General features: G+C 48.5%; 3 protein-coding genes across 3 annotated transcripts; 1 reads left to right on the top strand and 2 right to left on the bottom strand.

The window, feature by feature from the left end:
* Nucleotides 1–465: 465 nt before the first annotated feature.
* Nucleotides 466–4,957, top strand: ENH_00003180 (hypothetical protein; the record flags this gene model as incomplete). Its single annotated transcript, XM_013578273.1, has 10 exons — nt 466–1,310; nt 1,418–1,504; nt 1,636–1,702; nt 1,844–2,023; nt 2,160–2,306; nt 2,531–2,703; nt 2,987–3,076; nt 3,270–3,496; nt 3,740–3,850; nt 4,251–4,957. The coding sequence occupies 10 exons, from the start codon at nt 466–468 to the stop codon at nt 4,955–4,957; spliced, it is 2,634 nt and encodes an 877-aa protein (XP_013433727.1).
* A 2,105-nt stretch (nt 4,958–7,062) lies between these two features.
* ENH_00003170 (hypothetical protein, conserved) lies at nt 7,063–9,204 on the bottom strand (the record flags this gene model as incomplete). Its single annotated transcript, XM_013578272.1, has 2 exons — nt 7,063–7,767; nt 8,020–9,204. 2 exons carry the CDS (start codon nt 9,202–9,204, stop codon nt 7,063–7,065), a joined length of 1,890 nt encoding a protein of 629 aa, XP_013433726.1.
* Nucleotides 9,205–14,089: 4,885 nt separating this feature from the next.
* ENH_00003160 (hypothetical protein, conserved) lies at nt 14,090–15,562 on the bottom strand (the record flags this gene model as incomplete). Its single annotated transcript, XM_013578271.1, has 2 exons — nt 14,090–14,539; nt 14,657–15,562. The coding sequence occupies 2 exons, from the start codon at nt 15,560–15,562 to the stop codon at nt 14,090–14,092; spliced, it is 1,356 nt and encodes a 451-aa protein (XP_013433725.1).
* Between the last annotated feature and the right edge of the window lie 2,475 nt (nt 15,563–18,037).

Genomic DNA, 18,037 nt, shown 5'->3' with positions numbered 1-18,037 from the left:
AGCCTGCCGGTGGAGCGCTAGTACGCGGAAGCCCGGAAGAGTGGCCGTCGCTTATTTTACACTTGATACGTCATGAATAAACTGAGCATATTTTTTATTTTCCTTATCGCGAAGAGAATGACGGGTCATTCATTACGTAGCTTCGGCAGTGTCTCTTCGTTTCCTGTTCTCTATGTTCTAGTGCAACTATTGTAAGTCGGCCTGTAACATTTGTAGCTCTCAGGTATCTCATCCAAGTAGGAGTCTGCCTAGATGACGCATATTTCAATGCCTGATCGTTTGTAACTGGCTCTCCTCCTTTCCCGAGGCTTCCCATTATGCTTTCTTTGAGAGCATAAGGAAGGCGTATGGATACTTGATCACCAATCAGCAGCCGATATTCCCAACATAACTGTGTCGCATCAACACCCTGAAGGCATTCGCCTTAAACGAATAGAGGAGGGAGTAAACGCCGCCCTAGCGGCAATGATTACCTCCAGCGCACCCTCGGCGCATGAAGCAATGCCAACTAATCAAAATCTGGAGCCTCAAACTGGTCCTTCCGAGCCCGTTGACTTAGTAGATAACAATGATGCTATAGAAGAAGAGACCTTGCATTCGTGGTTCCCTGCCACTTGTCCAGGTTTCGAAGCCCGTTGTGGTGATGTAAAAAGGCTCGTAAAGGAAGATCTGGAGGATCCCCACAGAAGGAAGCACCTGGAGTCCTTCAGAAAGTGTATGCAAGAATGGGAAACATATGACCCAGGCGTGAAGAATGAAATGCAGGACGAGACTGCGAGCGCCTTTCTCGCGGATTTGCTTAAGATGAAGCCCAAAACAAGCAGAGAGTTCGATGCTGCTATGCAATCCCTTAGGAAAAAGTACAAGGTTGCGCCAGCTAAAGCGCAGCTGGTGACTGCGTACAATCGTTTCATTGCTGCAGAGGCCAATCTCGAGCAATGCCAAGGGGACGCGTCTCTGGGTTTATGCAACCAGGAAGAAACGGAATTTGGGGGCCCTGCAAACCGTCTGCGCGATCCAATGCTAGAGAGCTTGATGCGAAGAAAAGCCGTGCGTACAAACAGTGGCGTTATTGTGATTACGGTGCTGACGGCACCAGGGCGTTTTTCCTGCCCGCAAGACTGCCACTACTGTCCAAATGAGCCGGGGCAACCGCGATCGTATCTATCAACTGAACCGGCAGTGCTGCGAGCAAACCAAAACGGGTGGAGCCCCCTGAAACAGTTTAAAGACAGAGCAGAGACGCTAAAGCGGAATGGCCATGTCGTTGACAAGATTGAAATTCTTGTTCTTGGAGGCACGTGGAGCGGGTGAGGGCTCATCGCTGTTGCAACTAGACTTAATTTGCGTAACGAGGAGCCTGCGTACTTAGTTGCATGAGCATATACCATGCAATGTATTTTTGCCGCAACTCTAGATATCCCCAAGACTACCAGGAGGAGTTCATCCGCGACATCTACTACGCTGCTAATGTCTTCGGAGCACCAGAGCCAGTTCGGCAACCGTAAGCCGTTTTGTCCCGTTCTTTTCCACCATACAGGATTCACGCCTGTGTCAGCCAAGTTGCAGTTGAGAAGGAATGAATTGTGCGGTGTTGTAAGGTGCGTGGCTGCTGTGCTTTTTTGCTGGATGCAGCCTCTCCTTAGAAGAGGAGCAGAGCCTAAATGAGACAGCGGACTGCCGTATTGTAGGACTAACTTTGGTGCGCTGCCGCCCACAAATAGGTCCAGCAGTGCTGCTAAGGTCATGAGGCGCAGCTTCAGGAAGTTCTTGATTCCACTGTTATGCTGTGAAAATATAACTTCGATTGTAATACTGATTGACTGACAGCTTGAGTGTGCAGGAAACTCGACCTGACTTTATTACACGCTACGAGTTGCGCCGGCTACGACGTTTTGGATGTACTCGTGTCCAGATTGGCGTGCAGCACGTGGATGACAATGTGCTGCAGTACATCAACAGAGGCTGCACTCGCAGGGACGCAATAAAGGCTATCCGAATGCTCAAGGATGCGGGATTCAAGGTGCTTGTTCCACGGCCCGCCCATAGAACCACGCCTTTGCACAGGGTCCACAAGCAGACACGAATAAGCCACTGTATGAAAGCGATTATTAAATTATTCCTTGGGACCTGCGGTGGCGGGCTTGCACTAATTACAGGTGGACGTGCATCTTATGCCAGATCTGCCATCGAGTAACCCAGATTTAGACCGCCAAATGTTTCACTATGCGCTCTGCTCCCCCGATCTCCAAGCAGACCAGTGGAAAATATACCCGTGTGAAGTGACGCCCTTTTCAACGATAGAGGTAAAATTCTTGTGTCACCACACATTTTGCCCGTTGAAGGCGGCAAGGCGGCATATTCTCATTGGTTTTCAGTCAGGCAGTTCAGCGAAGCGTTGAACAAGGTGCAGCAGGAGCAATTTGATCGCCTTAATATAATTGTGTGACTAGGATTGTGAGACAGTTAATAGATTATATAGCCACCACAGTGAACTGCCATTGCCGTCCTGATTGTGCACTGAATGCAGCAATGGTATAAGGAGGGGAAGTTTGTTCCATATGCAGATACAGACGGGGATACCTTATTATCCCTTATTTGTTCTGTCAAGGCAGCAGTACATCCGTGGATTCGACTAAATAGAGTGGTGCGAGACATCCCAAACCAATCTATCATTGGAGGAAACAGCATCACAAATCTCCGGTAGGCTGAGACGTCCAGTGCATTGTTATTCCCCGTGGGCTTATGGTTTAACGCAGATGCATACATAGTAATTGGTGGCATATATTTCGACATATGGACACAATTTGTGCACTAAGTGAGTTTGTAAACTTTGTTTTGAGGGGATACGCGCGTGTGGTCTGTTGTAATTACGCGCGCTTGTCTGTAGATATTCTGTACTGTCATGTCGAGTTGCGCGTAATAAGCAGTCGCGTAGGTTGCGGCTTGCGAGAAGTTATCTGTCGGCAACCGGTGTGTGCTTCAGACAAGAGCTTTCTAGAGAGCTCCAACACCGCCACTTGCGTTGCAGATGCATTCGCTGCCGCGAAGTCAAGGACGCGCAGTTCGATTTGGGGTAAGGCCCAGTCAGTGATCTCATCTTTATTGTCTTCATTAACATCAGTAGAATACGGAAACACAGCACGCGAATAGGCCTAATCGAGGCGTTACTATGAACGATTACATTTTGCTCTCCTGCGGCGTTTGGTACCTCAGCTGTGCCTGTTAGCCGAGCCCACTCTTGGCATTCATCCATGCTCTTGCGGAAGCGTCACGGAGGTTTGCATTTTCATGATTGTCTGCAGTATCGCGGAGCTGTGCATTCGCCGCTACGAAACAAATGGAGGCGTGGAGTATTTTGTGTCTTTTGAGACACCCGATAGGAAGACAATATTTGGATTTCTCCGGCTAAGACTTCGTGCGCGGCGAAGCTCAAGAGACTGTCCTTTCAGCGTATTGAATGGCGCAGCACTGCTGCGAGAGTTGCACGTGTATGGTGAGCCCTTCTTCAACTTTTTCCCCCCGTTTCTGTGAACTTCATGCTGCTTTTCAGTTTTGCTGCCGTCTGGTAGTATATTTCAGTGTATTTGCATGCTCTACCTTCCCCTTGAGAACTTGTATACTGTTTGGCCGCTCCGCGCTCGCCGTTCGATTTGTGTAGTGCACTGCCCTCGAGTCGCCGCTAGCCATGCCACTTCATGCAAGTTTACGAATGCCTATGTCTCGTATTTGTGTGCAGGGTGTTTAGTTCCGCACGGAGAAGCAAAGAGCAGCGGTGACTTAAGACCGCAGCACGCTGGATTTGGCAGACGCTTGATACAAGCAGCAGAAATTTTGGCCTTGGCCAACGGTAAAACTCCCTGTCCATCCTACATGTTATGCTTAGAAGAAATGGGAGGTTTGCAGCATGCGTTGGTGTTCTGCATGCTAATCCACGTACGAGTAACATTTTGATGATGCGAGAATGCGCTCATACTTAAAGCTACATTTTTACTTCGCTGCTAAATCACAGAGGAAAATTGTTGACCCCCACTAGTAAATAGTGAGGCGCCTGACACAGGATGTGGGCGGAGCACTTAACTATGGCTGGTTGGATTTTATCACTGAAGATAGAGTGGGCTGTTTACGGGATATAGGCAGTAATGAGTGACACGGGAAAAGTGCCATATTTTGTGGGTGGACGTTCTTATGGCCTTACAGCAACGACGCTAATATTCCAACGTAAGAAGATATTTGCTGCTACGATTCAGGGTACCACCGCATGGCTGTGATAGCGGGTATCGGCTCGCGGGAGTACTACCGCATGAGTGGCTATCAGGTGGACGATACATACATGGTAAAAGACTTGACAGTTTCGGGTCTCCATGCAGGCCGGGAGGACTTGCTTGCGGATCGGCCCAAGCAGCTCTTGATTGAATGGCAAGACATGCAGCGAGCTGCTGCAACATTGCTCCTTCCGTTGCCACCTAGGGAACCTATAAGAAAGGTTAAGGGTAGAAAAATGGAGCGTAGGAAGTTTCGAGCTAGCAGGAAACCGGCAGTGCAGCCAGAGGTGTCTTCGGCTGACGTTGCAACGCCGTACCAGGAAACGAAGGAGGGAGCAACAGCGTTTCAGACAGAGTACACGACGACCGTTGAGGTTATTGACGTTACTTCGTTGTTGCAAAGGCTACAGAACAGCAAGCCAATACAGTCTGGTTCCATCGAAACGCCTGCCATGTTCGCTGACAGAGACACATTTGCGGAGCACTGCAATATCTTTGCCGCATTGCAGCAGGCAGGGAAGCCCAGTACAAGCAGCAAATCTTCATCTCCATTGTCTCCATTCTCGGCCGCTTTATTATCCATTAGGCAAGAAGCAACTGCAGCGATCAAGACACACCTTTTTTTCGTCGCCACAGTCACGGGCGCGGTGGCTGCAGGGCTTCTATGGTTCGCGGCTAGGAGAAGACATTAGTGGAGTTTTCAGTTGGCCGTCGACTGTGGAAGATCTTTTTTTTCGTCTTTCTTGACTTCCATTTAGTTTACCGCTGTGTACACGCATGTACACCAATAAGGCCTGAGCACCACACACGCAAACGCAACAAACGCATGGGTTATGTGAATGAGTTCTGTAAATTCCGTATACGACTCAAGTTGCATGAGCTAATGGGCTGGCACGTGGGAAGGACATTGTCGCAGGCGTCATTTTTCAATGCAGAGCACGACTTTGAACAAGGCAAAGCGTCTGAACGGCACCTGGAAGCTTCGATATGTTGCTGATGGGAAATAATAGATATCAGGACACTGCGGGCGCGACGCCTCTGCTTGAAGAGTGATATCAGTAAGAAGGCAAGTCGCAACTCCTGCCGAAGCACCGTCATACATTTTTTTATGAGGAAAGGAGCTGCCCTACGTCTTCGCACAGACCTTTCCACTAACAGCTTGGCACAGTTTTAAGTGAAGGGCGGCACCGAAAGGCATCGTCGTGAGTATATGGGCTCGTCGGTAAGTGAATGCACCACGGCGTGGCTTGAAGCGGCGCTTCGATTCACAGCTTGCTTCCGTCCTCGCACACAAACTTCCTAATTACTGAGTGGGGATCGGCATTCAACGGTATTTTCCGTACGTTGTGAATATGAGGTAGAGGGGTAAGCTCCAGGCGTGGAGAGCAAGGCCTTACGCTATTTGCCGGATTCCTGTTTCAAGTGCTCATTTACCGTAAGGCCGCAATGGGCGGTGAGCACTGGGATGAGCCACGCTATCAGCAACAAGCTGTCTTTATTGCTTCGGGCAGTTTTACTGTTGGCAATATCGGAAGGCAGATGATTTTATTCCATATTCCAGATAGGAAGGAAGCGCTCAGTACTAGCGGAGCTACGTCGCGGCTTACTGGCAGCAGCGTTCCTTTCAACCCAGATGCCAGATGCTAGAAGTACTGTGCATAGCATTTGCAAGAGATATCGCTTGTATTGTTCGGCAATTTGTTCCGTCCAGAGCAGCACTGCCGCTACTTCGCACAACGCAGCCTTCCCTAACCTATAGCGAAACAAACGAATGGTGGAAGCTTGTGGCTGTGTAAGTGGCTCATAAAACAACCTAGCGCACTCAGGGCGGAGAGTGAGTCAGCGATCGGGCAAAGGCTTCGATCCCATTACGCGCTATCGGATAACTGGTTCGCAAACCAAGAGGTCACCCGAAGCTTCAATGGCGCATGCGAAGGCATGCATTACTGCTGGCTAACTGTCAACTTTGTGCGTGAGAAACAGCGCCGGCATTCGTTTAGGTGCCAGGTCTTTGGAGCTGGACAGTTGTATTTGCTACGTCGATTACCTCGAGAGACAGCATACTGATCTGATTACAGCTAGTGCTACGAGTAGCAGCTGCTAGTAATGCGTGATAATAGTCGAATATACGTACAGCGTTCATAAACTAAAGCGTCGGGTGTTAAGAGACGTATGAAAACATCCTGCAAATTGGATGTGCGAAGAAATGATACCGGTTTCCGTAGCTTGGTGAGAGGACTTCATTCCGTGCCGCAAATGCCAATCCGACAATCAGCAAAAGTTTACTAGTGAAGTCCACATGAATAAAAATGTCTGGCCTACATAGCGTTATAAAAGGCTGACGAAATGTTGCACAAGCAACAGTCAGTCCACCATAAAAATACCACTAATCTGCTTAATTTGCATAGACCTTTGCAGCCAATGAGTTTGCATAGGCCTAGTGATATGGGACGTTAGGCTCAGATGAACGCTTTAACGGTTTGGCTTGGGCTAAATGATACAATGCGCTGCTCCAGGAATGCCTATTTTCTGCATTCTGCATCGACTGTGGCAGCACGGATCCTCCGTTTACTTCAATATTTACCAACATATTACTGACGTCATCAGTCATGCGGCTTTACCTGTGGTTTTTAGCAGAAGAACGCACTGCTCTTGGCGGCCAAATCGTTACCTTTCAGCATATATGAGAAAATGCGATTTTAACAATCCTTGTAGAACACGAGGAATACCCTGCCCCTCCTCAGCGTCAAGACCTCCTTGCGAAAACCTCCTTACAAGGAAATTAATACTTGGTCCATCACTGAGGGCTTAAAAAAAGTTCATTTTCTTTTCTCCATGGGTCCCATATAGCCCTGGCGAATTCTGTGACAGTGTTGGGAGGGCAGAATATCCACTGCATTAACTCCACTACCTCTTTTGCATCTGGACGTCTTCCTACTCTGTATAATTGAAGCGCAGCAAGGATCCGACGGATAAAGACACATCGAAAAGGGTTTCTAATCGCGTTCATCTGACTCTGCAGAGTTGGGAGATTTGCCATCCTCTTCATTAGATCTCGCCACCAAGTTTCCATTCGCATTGCAGGACCCACGGCTTTACAGATAGACCACAATGCATCTGCTGCAAGAAACCGACGAGCCAGTCTTCCCGAGGCGCGTGATACATTCGTCACCACTATGTCACCTCTCAAGGACTTGTCGGCATAGGCCACAAGTTGTTCGGCAAGGCGTACAAGTAGCTCTGTCTCCCTCTGAGATAGTTCTTTCTTGCGTAGCAAAACCCTTATAGGGCGAAGTTTCGCTGAAAAGCCCCATGTTGGCTTTACAGTTTCAAAAGCATATTGGGTGTTGAATGGCTCGACTTGCACCCCTGGCAGAACTACTGGAAGCTGGTAAAATGGATGATTATCATAATTAGTCGAACGTTCCCTGTCTCTTGCTGCTTCGGGCGAAGAGCTGCTTAGCAGGGTAAGCAGAATGGAGCTGTCTGGGAATAAAAGGTCCTGATGCAAAAAAGCAACAAACAAACGGATACTCTGTGGCTAAGACGAAGAGAGGGAGTCACAATGACGGCTAAGAATCATGGAGCAAAGTGCACCCTTGGGCTCAACTCAGTCACCAGCAAAAAGGACGAGACGAGACACGACGCCAGCAAATTTCAGGCAGACTCCTCTTCAGTATCAACACTAGATCAATTCTGAAACGTAATTCAAAATCAAGACAGCATAAGAGGGAGAGTTGGTAGCACTTCCTACCCGTGTCTGCGTATCTTCTGTGGCTCCCGAGGCAGAAGTTTGAAGAGAATCGCCTCCCATAGGCGTGCGAGGAACAGATACCGACGTGCTTTCAGAATGGACGTCTAATTGGGGAGAGGTTTCCCGTGGGTCCGACTCATCAGGTGACTCCAGCGCATTTGCAGAGTTTTCTCCGCAGTTCGTACCGGTAGCTCCTGCAGCATCCAAATGTTGCTGAGGCGAGGGCATTGGCGAAGGAATGCCACTACCGCCGCTTCCTGCGGTAGACAACTCACTGGCCTGTGATTCAAAATATGTATTCACTGCATCTCCTGAGAGCTCTGGTAGGTCCAAAGAAGCACGTAACCCCCCAAGTATCCAGTGAAGTGTATAATTCTCTATTTGATCCGGATGCGGTCTCGAATTTGAAGTAGTACAAGGTTCCTCCAGATTCGCGGTGTAGCCGCTGTTTGTTGGAGATTCTCCAGACTGCGCATACATTTGTATGTAGCTGCGTAGAGCTTCGTCTGACAAGGAAAGTGGAAATTCTGTACTATCACGATCGGATGAGAGTGCTGCATCTCCGTCCGAGTACGGGAATTTTCTACTGCCAAACGAAAGTGAATCCGTCGGAGCGTCTGATGAGAACCGTATCAATGAGTCCAACTCGCTTATAGGGTCCATCGACCATTCGGCAATTCTCTCTGTTGCTGACAGCTGCATCAATTTACCAGTTTCCACATCGGTGCTTGCCGTTTCTTTTCCCTGCTCACTTGGTGGCTGCTCATTTGACGCAGCAGCGCTCCCCTGAAAGGAAAGAAGAGGGCGATCGATGATATCTAGCCCTACAGGCCTCAGTGCATCGTCCCATCGTTGGCATTGCTCCTCTCCCAATTTATTATTTGCGGAATTCTTGTCTGGGCTTCCGCTGCCTGCAAGCCTGCGGATAGTCGTAGGTGAGCCGCGCTGTTGGTTTTTCTTCAGGTGACAGAAGTACATGGTCATTACTAGGGCCAGAATCAATAGGATGGCTATAATTTTCGGGGCCTTCGTAGGGGGCTTTTGGCATTGAACTGCTGGCGGTATAGACCAAGGAGATTCGTACATGGCCCTTTCGCCTCCAAATCGTGGCATGAATGCGTGGGAGGGAGTTAAATAAAGTGGCTCCGCCTCCCATTGAGTCAGCTGCAAGTCCATACTTGGCATTGGCATAATCACCAGATGCTCCTTCCGAGCTAGAAATCTTCAAACCTGCTAGTTATTGCACTTGGGCCGTTAAATTCTGTGAGCAAAGAAGCCTGCATAGTGTCCGACGAGACTAATTAGCAGCGCTCCCCAGAATGTTCTGTGCGGGGCACACACCCTGAAGAACCCCGTAAATTAAGCTTTCAACGTCCCGTTTTCGTATATTAAAAAGGTCAACATTTCGGAAAATCGACTGATCGCCCTCTCGAGAATTTGGCTTCTGCTGTTAAGTCTGAGTCCCAATGCTTGGTCACCAGGGAGTGCGAGATCATGGTTCTGCCTTCTGTGATCACCCCGCCGAACCGCAAAACTGATTACTATGAGCGATCCTCAGCCACCCGTAGAAAAGATTCTATTCTTATATTTTCGATTTATTGAAACTAAAAAAATCAAAGTGCGTGGTCGGGATGCTCCAGTATTCCTAGAAGTCAAGCTCACGCCGGCTCACTGCAAGTGGTCCGACCCAGCCCCATCACGCCGAACAAGGCCGCTGGCTGGATGGGTCAAGCCTCAATAGCGTGTCTCCGCAGACCTCGTGTCCCTACTTTCAAAACGAATTCTTTTGTCCTCTCATGTTATAGACTGACTGTAGCAACCGGTACTGCCCTCCTTCCAAGGACTTAATTTTGCTATGTTGGCATTACCTTTTCTAGCGCATTCGCGACAAATCAGTGGGACAAAATGCACCGAAGCCGAAAACTTATTGGGGTTATAAAGGCTGGGAAGAGTGCTACCCCTCCAAAGTACTAGAGAGGCTGGTGCGCAGGCCATTGGAGAGCTCCTCGTGCAGCTGACAGCTAGCCAGAGATTCCCGGAGTCAAGCAGGGGCGGTATACTCTGCAACTGTCTAAAAGACAAAACTGTCCTCAAAATACTGTCGGGCAGTGACGATGGGAGCTACAGATGTGGCCTAACATGCCCGTTGAGCCTCTCCCATTTGGTGTAGACATGCAAACGCCAAGGGGGATTAGTGTAAAATTTTGTAGATCTCGTTGATGCTCAAGGAAGCTGTTGAGCCCGTGGTTCCTCTGGGTACCCCGCTTCATCAAAGGCCGCCGCCACCCATACCATTCATAAAGTTGAGCGGGCTTTCCCGATAATAAATGAGAGAACATTGTTCAACAGGAGTCCAAAAATGACTGGACCCTATCTGTGGTCAATTGAAGAGGTGCCTGAGGCGTCGTTAGTGGCGTTCCCTAGATATAACCACAGATTACCAGGCTACTTTACAGACAGCGAATAGTTTTAAGACTTGGATGGAGCCTTCGTAGCGATTCAGCTCGAAGTAAGGTGGTTAATGTGGGTGACGCGCCTGCACAGCTGAGCAGTGCGCGCTCCATAGTTCGCAGATTCACTGCGCCATAATCCAAGAAGAGGGGATCACTACCTACAGCTGCTCACCCTTATCTCAGATTCGTTCGCTGACACGAAACCTCCACTAGTAACCCTCAGGGCTTCAAGTGGGTTGACCTCTGCACACATCGCGTTGCAGCTTCTAGCTCTCCAGCCCTCGCTACGGCTTAATGCGTGTCTGGACGCGTTGACGACGACACGTCGCGTCCTACAGAAAGCGATACTATCTGCAGCATCAACTGTAAAATACAGAAGAATCGCAAGGGGCGTGTTTACGCCCCAGAAAAGAAGGCGGGCATTTATCGAGGAGCAGCAAGAGCAGCAAGACCGCCAGGCAAATGAAATCGGTAGCAGCCCCCAGCAAAGCACACTCGCTACAAATGGCTCGCAGACGCAATGATATCAAGCACGAAGGAGGCCTAATCCTCAGTAACCAAACAGTACGCTGAAGGTTCCGCATATACGCCAGCGCTTTGGTCCACGCTGTCAAGCTGGTCAGCAAGCTGCTACAACTGCTTTAAGAAGACAAACCATGGAGGTATCCGTGTAATGCGAGTGCCGCTTGCCTCTGAGTTTGTACATAGTCGTGAAAGAGTACAGCTTGATACCTCTGTGAAATGTCCTTTGTCCAGTAGCTGTACTACTTTTGTCAAATGCCAGGTGACGGCCCAATGCTGCTATACCAGCAGCACTGCAGAGAGCCCTCTCATCTAATGGTATTTCCTGTCTTTGCCTTCTTACCGTCTCAAATGATGTTGCATTTGGTCCTGGCCCAAGTCATGCACTAGGCTGAGCAGGCTATCTAGTAATAAGTTTCTATCGCGTACGGTCGTTGCATCACTTCTGGCCCTAATCTGGGCAGTTCGTGTATGTCAAGCATTGTGGACATTTTGGCCCATATGAGCCCACTAGCTTGTCCAACCACACGTAAACATGTAGGCAAAAATCCAACATGTACTCCCACTTTAGTTTTAGTTCACCACATGCTAATCGGCAAAGAATCGATACTGCATTGCGTTACTTGTTGCTTATCAGCCGGCAGAACAGAAGTGTTGTGCCATCAAAGGCTCATTGTGCAGAATTGCTGCGCAGAAGACATAAAAATCGAAGGCGATGGTAGAGGCATTCAAAACGTTTTCATATAGATTAACCTTGACCAGCTTTGCCCCCTTCTTTCAACGGGTAGAATCAAAACTTCAGTTCAGACGCGTGGTTTGTTCAAAGGCATGAGTGCATACGATTGCATATCCCTTAAATACACGCTCTGCATGGTTTTGCCCAGGTGACTGGAAAACCGAAGTATTTCATATCCCAGCTGCTATCCCACAGTCACAAAGATGCTCTGTTTGTTCCTTAGTTGCATTTGGCGCCGGTTTTGATATTAACAGCCTATTCCTCCAGGGCAATGCCCTGCTTCATCATCACAAAATTGTTTCACGCAAAAGCCGCATCCTTCAGTCAGCTTTTACGTTTTCACGGAGCAGCGATGACAACAGCAAAGGCTGTACTTCAGGCCGACAGCGTAGAGTAGGACGACTATCCTGAATATTCAGTATGCTTCCCAAACACAGCTATAGTTCCGGCATGCCAGCAACATTTCTGTTCCTATCATCTGGCAGTAAAATTGGCTTAGTAATGGCTAAAATTGTCAAATAATGTCCATTGATGATCACATGACTTAAGTGAGGAATGGCAGGTACTGATGGCATGTGCATTTTGCGAAGGTACAGGGAAAGTGCACAAGTATGTGCTGACAGATGTTTGGTGCAAACTAATGGATGGGATGAGCTCAGATATCAATCAGCCGTATGGTGCTGAGTTGTTCGGCGTATCTCTCGGGTGACTTCAAAAGCTCCCCATTGAAAGAAAGCTGCGTTCTGAGTGTTTCTAACCACGAAGGCGCATGTGTGACCGCATTACCATAACGGACTCGAAAGCACTGTGAAGGGATTCCCCCGGTGAAGAATACTTCAGATGATGGGCCATTTGTTCGGAAGCTTGCATCGTTGTAGTGGGCTTGCCATTCGCTGTCCTTCTCCCTATAAAATATAAAGCAGGCGTAGTAGGCTAATTTTTTCGAACAGGGTGACAGGATTCGCCCTGACGGTGCCTTGTGAGCGCCGATGCACTTGCTGTGCGAATCAATCCAGTGACAGGTTGGGAGAACAAGCGAGTGGAGATGATTTTATTTGGATAATAAAGAGCAGTAAGCTAGTACGCGTGCCGAATATACGACGCTATCAAAGCTTTCCACACGGCTTGCAGCACCAGCCCCGCAATTTGTCATGTTTATGTAGGTGCTCTGGGAATTGGACGACCGACACTGGGAGTACTGCTGGGCATGCTTGTAGCGATCGCCTGTTGCGATCGCCTATATCTAGATATAATACATGAGCCAGCAGCAGACCTACATAAAACTTCGATGTCAAAGCTACCGTTGCCTCTGCATTAGCTGTAGTGAAGCTGAGCAACAGTGCAACGCACATATAGCCGCTCAATTCTTTTTGAGTTAAGCCTCATCCGGTTTTTGCAGCGTGTGAAATACGACTAGTAAAGCACTATCCTAATAAAGTAGACAGAGTTTAATTAGCTGAAATGCATTTCACGCGTTCTGTCGACCTCAAGCTAGCCCCGCCAACACTATCATCAAAGCGTCTGGAAAAAATAAGTTGCATTAGGAAGTGCCTTCAAAGTATCTATCGTCTCTTCTCCACGGATCCCACCTGGGCTTTTTAAATTCACGAGTACTGCGTGCTGGCCGAAATATCGACTGTTTCAGAAGTACTACAGTCTTCGCACTTGGTCTCTTTCCCTTCCTATAAAGATGCATTGCAGCAAGCAGCTTACAAAAAAAGGGATCCTTTGCAATCAGCACCTCCATCTGCAACCGCGCAGTTAAGCCATTTGCCATTTTTTCCAGAAGCTGTGCCCACCACTTTTCCTTCTGCATTGCAGGACCCAAGACACTACAAATACACCACAGTGCATCTGCCACAAGGAACCGACGGCTAAGTGGCTCAATAGCGTGAGACAATTTTGCCGCAGCTATTTTCTTTGTCAGAAACTTTTGAGCATACGAAATGAGGCGTTGACCATATTTTAGGAGCAACTGCATTTCCGTCGCAGACAGTTGCTGCTTGAGTAAGAGCGTCCGAATAGGATGAAGCTTTTCTGCGATTCCAGAGCCTATTCCTGTATATATTAAAGCCCGCTTGACATCTAGTGGAATGAGTTCTACATCTGGATGAGCAGCTGGTAGCCGGTAGTATGGATGCGCCGCATAGTCAGGCCGGCCGAGAGTTGGCGAGCTTGTTGCCATTGGCTGAGCAGGAACAGTGGTGAATTGAAATTGCGGGATAGCCTGAGAATGGAACGGCAAACGCATGCAGAATTTCTGCTTCAGTTGAAGCATCGAGAAGAAATTTCTTACCAAAGCAGCCTTTAGCAGAATGCATATTCAGGCATGCTAGGAATAACGCCGAATCAAGGCGGTTTAAAACGACATCAATACTGTGCGAGCAGATCTCATGCATCCAAGCGAAGAGACGTGCATACAATCGAAGGGCTCTTGAGACTTTACTGGAGCAAAACAAGGAAGTGCAGATTGTTTGTTCGCACTCACTTCACCCTGTCCTGGAAACTGTGCGACTCCCAAAGTGTGCGCAAGGACAGATTGTGTTCCCAAACGCGTGGAGGGCATTAAGGTTGCAGGCCAACTTCCATCAATGGCTCCAGCCCACTTTCCATCGATGGCTCCAGCCCACCTTCCATCGATGGCTCCAGCCCACCTTCCATCAATGGGTCCAGCCCACCTTCCATCAATGGGCCCAGCCCACCTTCCATCAATGGCTCCAGTCCACCTTCCATCGATGGCTCCAAAATCGGCAGTCCTCTGCCGTTTAGCCGGCTGCTGATCAGGCGTTTGCAACGAAGATGCGCTAGCCTCAACAAGTCCCGCATTCATAGCATTGGCGCTTCTTAGAGGTTGTCGACAAGGCGCTGTCGATGTTGAATAGAACATCTGCCCTCTGTCAGGCGCGCTTGTTGTTGCTTGTCGTACTGGCAAGAACGGATCTCCTGTAGTTGCTGGAGGCTCCGGTAAAATCAAATCTTCGTCTAACGTATCAAGAAGTTGGTCAATAAGGGCGCTCTCTTCAGCAGTGAGCTGATCTATGGAAGCTTGAAGGCTGTCAAGATCATTGGGAGCCACTGTGGAGCTACTGCTCGTCCCAGAGACGCTCTCATCCAGATGGCCGGCGCTTGGTGAGTAATCGTTGGACAACTGCAAAAGCGGATATACTCCCTTCATCCCGGTTGAAGCAGACACGTTTTGATCCACAAGAGGAATGTTTGAGCAGTTAAGCGAAGATCCAGGCGTCGAAGCTTCCGTCTCGGCATTAATTAGTGCCTCTAAATTTTCTATCGGGTCCATCAGCCATTCGTCAATTCTTGCTGTCGCCGTTTGCCCATGTGCTGTGTTCAAATGCATCTCAATTCTTTCGTTGTCTGCCCTGTTGCCAAGTGCTGGTCCTTCGTCAGAGTGCATGGCTGGAGGTTTTGAATAGACACGCAACACGTTGACGGTACTTGGTCCGGCTACGCCTGCTGCGTTGTCAACATTGTCGCAAGCCTCTAGGTCAATGCCCAGTAGCATATACTCCTTTTCTGCTAGCCTGCGGGTAAATGATGCTGAGCTAAGCCGGCTCTTGTATTTTAGCCAACAGAAGTACACCGTTGCTATCAAGGCTAGAATTGAAGCAATTATGAAACGATTCCGAATATCCCTGTGAGGTTGTTGGCCCTTACAACTCAGTGAAGGGGATAGGTGAGACCGGTGTTTAAACCTATTTCCACACCATGACATGGTTGCGGGGGAATCTGTTGGATGCACGGATGCAGGAAAATCCTTTAAATGCAACAGTTCCCCGATTAGTTGCTGAGGCGACTCCAGGCGCGTACTTGTCATTTGACAATATCGGAAGGGGCAGTCGACACAAATTGAAATTCCTCAGCTTTACTAGATTTGGCAGGATGGGACAGTGACCCGAAAGCCGATTCAGTGAGTAAGGGCAGGACTGACTGGCAACGCTGCACCTACTGAAGCGAACACTGTCAAAGAAATCTCATTTAAAAAAATCCCCGCGCCTTAGAGACAGGTGGGAAAGATATATAGATGCCAGTGTGAGAAGAAAAACTGGTGAGCTCAGCGTCTTCATGAATATGTTGCCTCTCTGTCACATTCCAGCACGTCGACGAGATTGCAGCAACGAAAATTTGTCATTTGGACCATTATCTCCTGATAAGTCCCGCGTCACCATAATCAGGAGGAAAAAAGTCAAGCTTACGTTGTTTGCATTCTGTAATGAGCGACGAAATGCAATAGGCGGCTCAAGCCACTACTACATGGCCGTTAACATTTAGAATGGCGCACATGGGCAGAAACTGCCTAAACTGTTCACCAAAATGCAATAGAACGGTCAAAAGTTCATGTTCTAAGCAGTGTATGCTTGTAGTGGACCTGCGGTTGCTAGTTGCTGCGTTGCAATTTCAGGCAGGGGTCTTGGGAGCTTGGGTAGACAAAGGTGCGAAATACATGCAATGGCACATTCTCTTCCAATGTGAACGCCACAAAAAAATAAAAACTAAGACTGAATGAAATTTTGGTTGTTTGAAAAGGCCAAGTGTTCGTGTCTAAAGCAGCTTAGTGCGTGACGGTCAGTGCGTCGAGCCCTGCTACGTGCGCCCGCATCGATTTTACTCAGGCCCTAGTCCTATCCTAGACCACGAATTGCTTCCAGAGCGTAACTTAAGACTAAATAAAATATAATGTTGCGATGAGTTCCTGTGATCGCTGAAATTGAACCGCCGCCGCTCTCTGCTACCGCGCTGAGCCATTAGATCACTGGTGGCGTAGACACAGATCGTCCTGTTCGGCGTACAGACTCTACGGAGTCTTAAGGCTTAATCTATCTACAAAAGAACCATTTTAATTTGTGTCTGGGTCGTATTCAATTCTTTTTCAGCCTATTTAGCGTTGCTTCTATGCCCAGTTGTAGTGCCCCTCTTAACACTATGTGAGGAGCCGTCGACACCATCAAGCCCTTCAAAGCCACCTTGTAGATACATTACAAAAGCTTCATACTTGATAACGCAGTTTTATTAACGTGATTTTGCTTCAGCTTGCCTAAAGTGAGAGTGGAGTATGCAAAGAGAAATCTGCCGTGAGGGATAAACACGCGTTTTAATGCTGCCGCCAGATAAAACTTGCTCATGCAGGGAGCGTGCTGACTAGGGACACGCATATTGTAAACTATACATTCAGAGTTGAGTATTTAGAGATTTTTGGTGTTTAGCAGCTGCGGCAATCGGAGGAGCCGCACCGAGAGTGGTTCTAATGCACACTTCACGTTTCAGAGTTGACTCTTCATGATAAACCCGGCGCCTTCACTACTCTCGCGTGCTCGTACCCTGCCTTTTCATTACTCCTGCGTGCTCATACTATAGGACTCAGCTAACAACCAAGTTTAAATTTGTATGGAAGAAGCAGCTCACCATTTGGGATGTCTCGAGCTAAGATTTCTATGGAGGCTATCCATTGGCGGCACACGCCAAGTATTAGGCTGTGCTACTCCACAATTCCTAAAACAATCTTTAGCTAGAAATGGATTGTGTTCAACTTGTACTATGCGTGTGAGCCACTTGCGAAAGCGGTCTAGTATGCTTATGGAGCCTCTAGACTAGAACGTAACAGCCCAGAGCCCTCTAAAGCTCACCATTGTGACTTTGGGAAACGTCCTGAGGTGCCTAGGACAAAGTAGCGCTACGTCCTTGCACTACACTTTTATATGCGAGTCAGGGGGAACTAAGTCCATAGCTGGTGCTATGCAAGACCCCTGAGAAGACCAAAATGGATCTGCCGTGTGGGCCTTGGCTGGGGAAGCAACGTCTGGAGACGATTGGTGCAAGGAGCAATTCTTCAGGCTACTGGAGATTAATATTCGAGAAGACCTATGGAGGCATTGTTCCTAGGCTAGTGTTGCAGCCGCAAATGCGAACCATGCTTACGGATCTGAGGACAGGCTAGTGTTGCAGCCGCAAATGCGAACCATGCATACGGAGGACAAGTGGAGCCCGAATATTGCGTTGAAATGCGTCTGTAGTGAGCCTGGTGCTTGCTGGACTTCGGTTGATGCACGAAGACGTGGCAGGTCTATGAGACAGAGCACGTAGGCTTCAACCGCCCACACAACCCCTGCTTCGATGAGTTGTAGCCTATTCACGGCGGTGACTAAGACTAAATAACCAAACCCTTGATCAAACATTAATGCCTATAATATATTGCATCAGACGCTTCTTTTGCGTGCATGCAGCCCTGCTTCACGCACTCGTGGGCACTGCCTAGATCCTCGTGGCCCATGGGGTCTTACATAGGTGACCAATT

Source organism: Eimeria necatrix, genomic scaffold, assembly GCF_000499385.1.
Source record: "Eimeria necatrix Houghton genomic scaffold, Enh_scaff109, whole genome shotgun sequence".
NCBI classification, from domain to species: domain Eukaryota; phylum Apicomplexa; class Conoidasida; order Eucoccidiorida; family Eimeriidae; genus Eimeria; species Eimeria necatrix.
Note: the sequence above shows the minus strand (reverse complement) of the source record. Positions and strands in the feature narration are given on the sequence as shown.